This window comes from Colletotrichum karsti (assembly GCF_011947395.1).
Source record: "Colletotrichum karsti strain CkLH20 chromosome Unknown Scaffold44, whole genome shotgun sequence".
Classification (NCBI taxonomy): Eukaryota; Fungi; Ascomycota; class Sordariomycetes; order Glomerellales; family Glomerellaceae; genus Colletotrichum; species Colletotrichum karsti.
Window position 1 is genome coordinate 60361 of NW_024065944.1, and position 10781 is coordinate 71141.

At 53.9% G+C, this 10781-nt stretch overlaps 1 protein-coding gene across 1 annotated transcript; it reads right to left on the minus strand.

The window, feature by feature from the left end:
• CkaCkLH20_10925 (ras small monomeric GTPase) lies at positions 1-1074 on the minus strand (the record flags this gene model as incomplete). Its single annotated transcript, XM_038893639.1, has 8 exons — positions 1-188; positions 252-509; positions 559-587; positions 642-664; positions 725-804; positions 865-891; positions 948-979; positions 1043-1074. 8 exons carry the CDS (start codon positions 1072-1074, stop codon positions 1-3), a joined length of 669 nt encoding a protein of 222 aa, XP_038740975.1.
• Positions 1075-10781: the final 9707 nt, after the last annotated feature.

The window sequence follows — 10781 nt, forward strand, 5'->3', positions numbered from 1 at the left end:
TCACAGGATAACGCATCGGTGGCCATCGGCGCGTCTCCTTCTCCGATGTTTTCTTTTGGCGAAGCCCATGATTCCTGCGTTCTTTTCGTTCTCGTGGTCTTCGTCGTCTTGTACGGCCTGAGCCTGAATCTTTTCGTCCTTCAGTAGCAATTGCCGGCAGATGTCAATGAAGACGGCGTCGACGTTGGCTGCAAAATAGTCAGTACTGGCCCGAGTCAACCCAGCCGGTCGACGGTGGAACGGTGACGTACTTCGCGTCCTTGCACTTGTCTCATAATATGGGGCATCCCACATTTGAGAGCAGGCGAAAGCCCTCTGTCTGGGTACGGAACGCTGCTCCTCCAGGTCGGCTTTGTTGCCGACAATGACGATGGGAACGTTGTCGTCGTCCTTGATGCGTGTGATTTCCTCTCGCAGCATCTCAATCTCATTCATTGATGATGAGGATGTGATGCTGAAGACTAGGATGAATCCCTGACCTGACTTCATGTACAGATCTCTCATGGCGACTGCTCCGATGTTAGATGTGGGACACTGAGAAATGGAAGATAAACGCACCAAACTGTTCTGTGCCTGCCGTGTCAAGACTGGCTCAACTGTTAGAGGCCGCATCTCACAGATTCGACAGCGTTTTTACTCACATTTCCAAGACAACTTGGCGTCCCTGGGTTTGGCCAAGTCAGTCACTCGTCGGAGCAAGTCATACTTGATTGATTCAACTCACATCAACTTGAAGCTGTGTCCGATACGTATCCTCAATGGTGGGATCGTAGCTCTCAATCCACTCATTGTGGACGAATTGGGCTACAAAACTGTGTCAGTGACGGCTTCCAAGGGTTAATGGCCAGTACGTGGGATGCTCACCTGTTAAGCAGCTCTTTCCAACACCTCCTGGAGAGATTGTCAGAGAGGGATATGTGATGGGCGTATTTCTGGGAGCAGCTTACCAGCACCCAATACGACGACGTGGAGTTCACGACTGCGGAGATGATCAGCTTGCATTCCTCGGCTCCGGCGGGGTTGAAAAGGGCGAAAAGCGTACCATGATTGATAGTGCCTGTTGTGGCGCGACATGATGACTTGTGTGACTGTGATTTCGCAACAATCTTTGGAAAGTAGGCCAGTGCCGTCGTTTGAAGACTCGAAGCGAGAAACGAAAGGTGCTCCGAGGATCTTTTACAAGTCGTCCCTGGTGGTTGAAGGATCGCCGGGCTGGTGGTGAATTCGCAATTGGCGCGTCATGCGGCAAGGTCGTCGCAAAGGTTAAATAGATTGCGGACAAATGGTAGAAAAGCAAAGGTATGGCGGAGTCGTGGTGAGGTCCGACGAGGGCCGAAATCGAGGCCGATTACAAGGCGTCGGCTGTGATAGGAATTGCCGTGCAAATCTCTCTGAATTGGGCGAGAGCGATTTGCTGACCACAGCAATAGACGCAGCGAGAGATGCAACAAGGTACCCGAAGTGGACGAGGGAGGATGGCGGGGGGCCCCGAATGCAATTGTAGTTGAAGGCGCAGAGGGTCGAACTTTGAAGGACGGGGGCTCGGGTCAGGGAGCTCTGGGTCTGGCCCGTCCGAATTGATTGGAATAGTGGGGATGAAGGAGGGGTGCTAAAGGGGGGGTTGACGGGGAACGGGGGACGAGCAGAATGCAAATGCAAAGTGCAGACGCAGATGCAGATGCACGGGGGAGGGAACAGGTAAGGTAGGTCCAACGACGGGACTCTGTCTGGTGGGAAAGCAACGAAGAATAAAAAAGAATGGCTCTCCGTCAGAGTTCGTTCCTAGCGAGAGGCTCTGCCCAATAACGTAAGGTAGCGAGCGGCGGTAGGTCCGTTGGGAGCAGGCAATGCTAATGCTGGAGAGAGGAGGCAACTTTGGCTTGTCGTTCTTGTCTGCAAGGGCCTCGTAGCCAGGGTGCAGTGCGCTAAGTAGCTGAGGCAAAGTTGAAGGACCTCCTCAGGGCACCTCACCTCGCCTTCTCGTTGATAGCGGTAGCGGCTAGCCGGTGAGGTTACCGCAGGTGAGAGACTTTGCCGCAGCAGGTTGCCTTGGGGGTGGTGCTAGTGCCGGTGCTGGAGTCGTAAGTATGTAGGTACGTACTCAACTGCTCCCAGGTCTAGGGGACGTGAGCTGGAGGGGCGTGAGGAGGCGAAGAATCAATGGCCAAGCTGAACCGGGAGGATAATGCAAAGGATAGGTAACCTTTGGAACCAAGCTGAAGGAAGGATCCAGGAGGGTGGGGGTATCACAAGGCAAGGAGGTCAGTGATTGTCAGATGCAGTCGTCACTCTGACTGCCTCTCTTCTGGATGCTCGATGCGCTATGCGTTGCGTTGCCAGTGTTGCCGCTGCCCTATGGTGCGTCCATGTAAACAAGTAACGACCCCGGAGAAAGCCAGGCGACGGCGATAAACCGTTGGTTGGGTGGTGGTTGGCCGGTTGTGGCTGTCGTCCTGGAGGCCTGGGGCAAGACAATGGAGAGGTTGATCTGATCCGATACCTTACTTGAGGTCAGCTAAGGTTATTTCCGTTTGCCGGCTGCCGGACTCAACGACATTGGCTGGCCCAAAATAGACACGATGGAAAAAAGCAACAGAGGGCAGCTGAGGTAAAAGTTGGTCAAATGACAACTGGAAGCCCAGCCGGTAGCATCGAGGAGAAGGAAAGAAGCTCAATGCCAACCAGCCAAGGTTTGGGCTTTGGACAAGCAAGGCGAGCCGGCGGGATTGAGGAAGAAGTCATCGAATTGATGATGGGGTTGGTGGTCGCACGCGCTGAGACACAGCCGCCGGATGACATACCGTGACAAGGGACAAGGCAAGGAGTCGTGCTTGTTTGGCGGGGAAACGAACAAGAGCAAACGAGATGCTCGCCAGGGCTGAGAGGCGAGGAGGCGAGATGTGGCGGCGGGACAGGGCGAAGGCACAGGCGAAGGCGAGGGCGAGGGCGAGGGTGGATGCGATGTGCTGATGTCTGCTGTAAGGTATGTAGGTACGCGTAGGGTGATGGGATGCGATGCTATGCGATGCGATGTAGGTGACGAATGTGACTGGCGATGACAGGCGGGGGGATTGGATGAAGAAACGACGGGAGAGAAAGTGATTTTCGATAATGATGACGAGACGAGACGAGACGGGGAGAGAAGCAGGAGGCGGCTAGCACGGAGAGGAGGAGAGCGAGAGCGAGTTGGGAGTTTGAGGAAGAGTTGTCGGCGCAAATGTCTCGCAGCTTGGATGCTGGACTGTCTCGAAATAACGGAGAGGCTGACGCTACTGTCGGACGCTTGAGTGGTAGCTCCAACGTCGTCGGTGGCCCCAAGCTATTTAGGGCAGAGGGCAGGAGACGGGTCTCAGGCTATTTTGTGTAAAGAGCATTGCACAAAGGAATAAGGTGAGGTTTGGATGTTGGCGGGCCATTGGCGGTTTGTCAAGACGGCGGTGGTGTTTGAGAGTGGACGGTTCTGTTGGTGATGATCCGGGGGGGCCATCCCGTCCTCGTACCGTACCCGTCCGTACTTTTGACTGAACGAAGTTTGTACTTTGTACAGTCTGCACCCCTCCGCACTCCAAGCTTTTTATTTCTTCCTTCTTTCCCGAAATGGCATGCAGCCCTTGGTGTCTTGCCGTCCGAAAGTTGAGCCAAGATGCAGTTGATATGCCTCCGATTGACAGGTTGGGTTCCAATTGGCGGCCAGCAGTAACACCCCAACATCTCGTCATCGAATGGCATTTGATGGGGCCGGCATCATCCCGCTTAGACGGGATTCTGGTGTATTTGAGGAAGGTCCAGCGGGATGAGGTGCTCTGCACTCAGGCTTGGTCTCTTTCGGTTCCTCAGTCTGTAACAGAGACAGCGGGAAGGCCAGTCCAGGAGTTGGTAGGTGTTCGTATTCTGTATTCTGTACTCCGTATGGGTAGATAGCCACGTTGCTGACGGACTAGAAAGCTTGGGTATGGCGGTAGTGCCCGGGCGCGCTGTGGCCTTCTCGTGGATGCGAGCGTGAGATGTAAGCATGGCATGGCCACCTCACCAATAGGATGTTTTTCCTGCGGGTGAAGAGTCAGTTCAGAGTTCCTCGGTACTTTTCAGAGTAAAGGTACAACGTGATACCCAGGTAGGTAAGGTAGGTAGATGGAGATGGAGAAGACGATACCTTCAACTGTGATAGTAGACCAGTAAGAGGCTAAGGTACTTCGTAGAGGAGTTTAGCGAGTCAGGCTGCCGTCTACCCATCTGGCTGCAGCGCGCTGCGCACGAGCAGCTCCTGCATGGGCGGTGGAGCGGTTTCTCAACCGTCCCATGTGGTAAGGTGCCTCCGACCATGTACGACCATGGGTTGCAGTGGGCTCGCGGTGGGCAGTCAGTGGACTCTCCAACCTCTCAGGTGTTGAGGTCGATGCTCTCGAGCCTTTTGACAGGAGAAGAGGTGGATTTCAGGTCGCAGTGGATGCCGAGGAATCATGTTTTAGCGCGCTCCTGATGTTTCTGTTTCTCTCCAGCTGCAGGTGCATGTGCAGGTGCAGGGCCAGTCCGACAGGGCAAGGCCAGGCAGAGGAAGAAATGGCAGGGCAGGGGCTGGAGACACGGTGGAATGCCTCACCTCGTGGTTCGTCCCCGGTGGTTTTTTTCCGTGGTAGACGGAAGAGGAGATGTTTTGAAGTCGAATGAGTCTTCATTATTTTCACTTCGAGTCTGCGTCGTTGAATCGAGTGGATACCTTAGCTCCTCAATCCGAGATGCCAATGGAAAGGAGAGGCAGGAACGCCACGACCTCGCTTGCATCTTGCGGGCAATCACAGTCAACCGCTCCTGCCTTCAATCTGACATATACCTAGACTGAGATGCTCCTTCCTCAATCTCTAACTTTACACTCGGCCGAATACCTCCTGCCCAGGCCGTATCCCGTAAAGTATCCATAAAATACGTACCTCGACGCTTACCGGCACATGGCAGGCAAGAGTCGCCTTCCTGTCCGCAATCTTTCTCAGTCCCTTCCTCCCAGTTTCCACTGGTGCTCCTTCCAGCGTGCGTATCAGACTTTCATATCTCATCATCTTCCACTTCAGTATCTTCACTCACAGAGTAAAAAAGGTGCCTACGGACATTTTAGCTCGCACTTTCTCCTGCTTCCTGCATCGAATCCTTCCTTCAATTCAGGGACTAAATGCACAGCCGCACTCCAAGCAATGCACCTTGCTTGCGGGTGCATCTGCAATGCACAATGAACCTGGAATCGAAACCTGCATTTGTACCTTACCTAAGACCCTTCTTCCTCCTCACGTACGTATACCAACCTTACAATTCTGCTACGAGTCTATCCCTACCTTACTCTGCACCGAGTTGACGTCCTCTCGCTCTCGATCCACATCGACTATCGCCTTCCAATACAGCCTGTCCATGTCAGCCCAGGGCAGGCCATCATGCACTTCATCGAGACACGACACCCTGATGCTCTGTGTCTTGCCGACTGGGCCGCCCAGCCCACGAGTATGAGGGGTTTGTCGTCTCCGACTCTTCAACTTCTTCCATATTTCCCGATTCGTTTCCAACCTATCTTCCAAACGTCACCCGCAGCCCGTTCCTTCCTCCCCGGACCCCGGTCAATCAGAGATTGTCAACCATCTTCATGACTTGCCAAGCCATCCCCCAGTATCACCGAGAACACGTCCATCTACCGACGACTCTGTACGGATACACACAAACACTTTCTGTAAATCAGAACCACGGATATCCCCATCTCCACGAATTAATCGGAACCAAGCCAGTCTCCAACGGGCTCTCGGAACCGAAATCCAAGACATTCACGTCACTCGTTCCTTGACTGATTCATCCTCTTCCGGTCATTGGAACACTTCTCGCGGCCTGGCTGAACCTGAACCAACCACCTCCCCGCCTTAATTATCCCCGACTCACCACCGAACACTCCAAAGCAACCAACAAGCCAAGACATGGTCACCTTACGACCGCACTCTCCATTCGCCAATCGCAGCTCGTCATTCACTTCCACGATCGCATCCTCGTTGCGAAAATTCTGTCTCTTCTCAAATAGCCTGATATCAACACCTCTACAAGAGGCTCGCTCCCCTGCACCTTGGACTTTGCGAACCGACTGGTGGGATTCCGGGGTCCCCAGAATGCTAGCCGCAGATGCAACTGCAGTCGCCTCGCTTCTCAGCGAACCCCCTCTCTCGTCCGTCACATCACCAATACGGCCCGATACCGAGCTCATCATGGCTACGAAACTTGTATCCTCGGTCTGCTCGTCCTTTCCTGGCGAGCTCCAGTCATCAACTCCCTTCCATCATCACCATGACGTTGCACTGCCCTGCCTTGTCCGGGATTCCAGGTCGGCTTCTGGCCCCCAACTCGGCATGAGCTCCTGTCTGTGCTGGATGCCATTGTTTCCCATGGCCCTGGGTCACCGAGGGCACATCTTTCCGTTTACTCACTGTGAGCCAGGTTTCGAACCAGTATCAGCCAAACAGAATATGTCGACTACGAAATTGCTGCTCCATGAGCTCCTCTCCATCTCCGGCCATGCGGACAAATCTCTCGAAAGAAGCACCTTTGCTCAAACCGGATAACCGGTCTGCTGGGTTGCTGACTGACTTGGCAAACGACGTCTAGACCCTGGCCATTTGTGGCCCCGAGACGACACGGCATGTCAACTTCCTATTTCCCCGGGACCCTGGTCTACAGCGTACCTCGATGCCTCGGTCGTTACAGCGGCAGAGATTTTCGACAGCGGTCCAACCCTAGTTCGATTTCGTCTCCAGCGGCATGGCCTTTGAGCTCTTTATCCTCGAACAGCCATGTGGAAACTGGGACGATAATACTCGCCAAAGAACCTCGTCGTTAACCTCGACACAGAAAGCCCAGGCCAAGTCTCCGCCATCTCACCTTTCCACGTGGCGGAGATGAGACGGACTGAACCATTAGCCCACCACAGAGTTTCAGGCAGGAAGTCTAAATCCTCTAACCACCCTGACCAAGTCAATGCGCTATTCGTCGTCGATCCGCCAGATGCTCGGCCCCAGTCCTCGGTTCCAAAACCCGGGTCACTTCATTTCGACTATTGATGCCCGTTGTGTCTTATTAGCAATCGTTTTGCTGTGCAATTTACTGGACGGCTCGTCTCTGCCGACTATTCTTCTTATGGCTGACCGTCAGCAATCGCTATTGCTTTACGGTCTTCCTATTTTGACCAAGGGATGACAGTGTGACGGCCGCCTCAAGTGCCATAAGCGTTCAATATCCAGTCTATCGCCATTCATGCCTCGACGTTGTTTCTTCAACAATGTCCTGGTCAGGCCTGCGCCGCACTACCATGGGTTTCCCAGCACTTCAATGCGGAGGATCTGCAGACATATGGGCTAGCATCTGGTTGATCGCGATGTCCGCTGCGCGCAATTTTGACTTGGCGCTAATTTGTGCAAGCTCATTTTCGAGTCCTGTGCACTCATCACAGGCCTTCATTCCATATGTCTCGCTCTGGCACGTGCGGCTATACCAAGCGCTGTGGTGTCTGACCAGCGATCGGTTATCATGACCGGAGAGTACGAAGCGCGAACTGCGCGATAGGTCCGGACTCTACAGCACACCGCCAGATGAACCGCGCGGCCAAGTCGATGCCTATGTCAGATGTTGATGGCGAGGCTGACTTCCATGCCCACCAGGCAAGTTGCCGGTCCAGCCGTATGATATTTGATGGCGCATGCCGACGCGCGCGCCTCACTTCAAGGACTTTTCTCTTGAAGCCGGACAACATCTTGCCGGCTAAGCCTTCATATATGGCACGGGTTTCCGCGTGTCACCACGGCTTCGGACAAAATCCTTCAGTCGCTTCCCGTTGCCCGACTATTGGGTAATTATTCCGGGGAAGCAGGCTGCCGCTTGTCGCGTCCCACGACATACGCCACGTGCTTCGTAATGACGAGCCACGACGAGTTTCTTGCCGCCGCCGTCCCAGGAACATCCGGCTGAACCGAACGTCGAACGGCGGTATGCGGCTCAAGACCGCCCGTTGGTCAAGCACACCACATGGCGCATTGCCGATCTCGTAACGAAGATCCACGCGGGTCACATGGCACACCTTTTCTTCAACTACAAGGCTGGCTGAGACTGAGCCAAGCTGATCAGGCAGGCGACGGCCGTCGTCGTATATCGGACTCAACTCCGCCGCGACGCAATATGAGGTCGAAGGCGCGTTGGGATACGAGACCTGACGGATTACAGCATCGGGTCAAAGATGCCGTGACCTCTGTCAACGACCTGCCCGCAGAAGACGCCGTGTCACACCCCTGTCAACATGCCATTCGTTTGGGAAGCTGCTTTGGATGTCGCGGGCCCCCACGCCGCCAACGTGAGATAACGCCAGCCGGACAGCATCATTGCGCAGCGCAACCGAGGACACGCAAACCTTGGTTTTTGGAAATCCGACACAAGACCGTGACGGCAACCGACCTTCTCTTAACGTGTCGCGGGCCCGATATTGATTGGGCCCTCATCTCGCCGACCCACCCAACCTCCGGAATGCACCCCACCGCCGCGCGCCAACCCAATCCAACGTCCTCAACCGCTCCACGACGGCTCCGGGCCCCGTTTCCCGACCCTAATAGACGCACTTTTCGGCCATGTCGTCAACAATCTCAATGGTTTCGTGGTGTAGTTGGTTATCACGTCAGTCTAACACACTGAAGGTCTCCGGTTCAAGTCCGGGCGAAATCATCTTGGGCGAATGGTTTAGTGGTATAATACTCGCTTAGCATGTGAGTGGTCCAGGGTTCGATTCCCTGTTCGTCCATATCTTTTGATATTTGACCCTTCTGAGGGTTGAATTGCTTTTTGGCTCGTCCAGGGAGCCTCTGGGGCTTCGGGATGGGCCTGGGGGCGGGTTTGCGGGCGTGTGGGAGGAGCTGTGGCTTCACTGCGGACATCAGACTCAAATCCTTTTGTTTGTGTGCGGGTGCTGTGATGTGGAAGCGAAGTTGCCATTTGGCTGCGGTTCTAGCACCATGTCGTCGCTCTTTGCTTTGCGAATACCCTTGCCTGGTGTGAAGGCCTTCAAGAGTCGCGTGTGAAACTCAAAACATGAATTCAATAATCTTGGGAGGGGACGAGACCTTAACAATCTCATATTATCGATATGGTTTCGACATGGTTGGACTCATTCGTGAACGAGCACGGTGGGAAGCTCATGGCTCTACATCAGCAGCTAGATACGTCTCTCCGGGCAATGATATCTATTTAATAAACGGCCGCATTTCATTGAAAGAAATCGACAGGAGGTGAATTGGACTTGATGTCCTTCTTCTGAAGAAGCTGGTGACGATCCATCAAAGAAAAGGCTGTGAGCTAGACAGCAGTACTCGTGTCTGGAGTTGGCTCCGGAGATCTCCACGTAGCATTGGAGATCACATCCGTTAGCCCATGTGTATAATTGGCTGGTGATACACGCCGGGTGAGTGGCAGCACTGCCGGATGACGGTTCTGGATGAGATGGGTTAGATGGACATAAGTACGTGCCTCGTGAGCGGTGATGGTCTTCCATGGACTGACCTGCCTTTCATCGCTATACACCGCGCATACATCCGAACATCGCATCGCATTGAAGTTTTCGCGTTAGAGAGAAGGAGAAGGATACCGTTGACGATTTATTTATACAGAAGACTGGCCGGCGATGAGCGCTTGGTCCCGCATGTCTATGTTGGCTGGTATGTGGGTGCTGGAATGGAATATAAATATGGTCTGGTGACCGAACCGGAAGGAAGGCATGGGCAATGCTGTGAAAATTCAGCCCTGGTGATCCAAGATGTGCGAGTCGAGCGATATGCCGAGATGTCTGGTAGTGATGGCGTCTGGTCTGTTGTGTGAGGTTGCGGTCGTCGATGAATACCCGCCAATACTCGGGGAACTCTGGATGATGGCGGTGACGAGCGGGACAAGGGTTCTTGAGGAGGGAGATTTCGGGTGAGCGTGGTATCAGGGGTTGGGTGGGTGGCTGGACTCAACTATGCAACGCGATTCTCAGCTTCACGCATGCATCCCGGCAGTAAAGCTTTTGAACGGCTCCCAATGCGCTGTGTTGCGATCGTGAAATGAGGTGGTTCTCGAATCTTTTATATTCTGAGGTTGGTTGATGTCTACGTTGGCCTTGCCATGGCATCGCCGATGCAGTGAGTCTGTGGCTATCACGTCCGGGTTGCGTGCTCGAGAGGTGATGTCTTCTCTCCTGTTCCTCTCGGGCTCAAGCCAGCTCACATTTTCCGTCATGCACTGGGAAGGTAGATATATAATCAACCCAGAGCGCTATGATTTCCGTCGGGCATTCAGAAAGCAGAAACCAAAGACGGAATCATGATTAACTACATGGAATTGCGCAACTTCGTCAAGCATCATGGGGGGGGGGGGCCTCTGTGGCTTTGGCGAAGACGATGAGTACGTGGCGATGGATGCTTGTCGAGGATGAATACCGAAGTGATAGGCGGCTAATGAGGGACAATAGAGAGCTAAGTTCATCATACTTGTGCGAGACTCGAAAGGCCGACGGGACCTTACCGAGGACACGAACCGCCCAATCCCAGGAGTAGAAGGGGGAGGAGAAGGACAGGCGTCGTTCTGAGACGTCCAGGAAAGGTTTACCTATATGAATAGAGAGACCCAGCCCTCTCGCGTCCCCAACTTAAGTACTTTGCGTTGGAAGCTCAGCGACGGGCTAGGAATTCGCGGTCTTTCGTGACGTCTTTTCAGCAAGGTGTTGGTTCTCGTCTTTTTTTGCACCG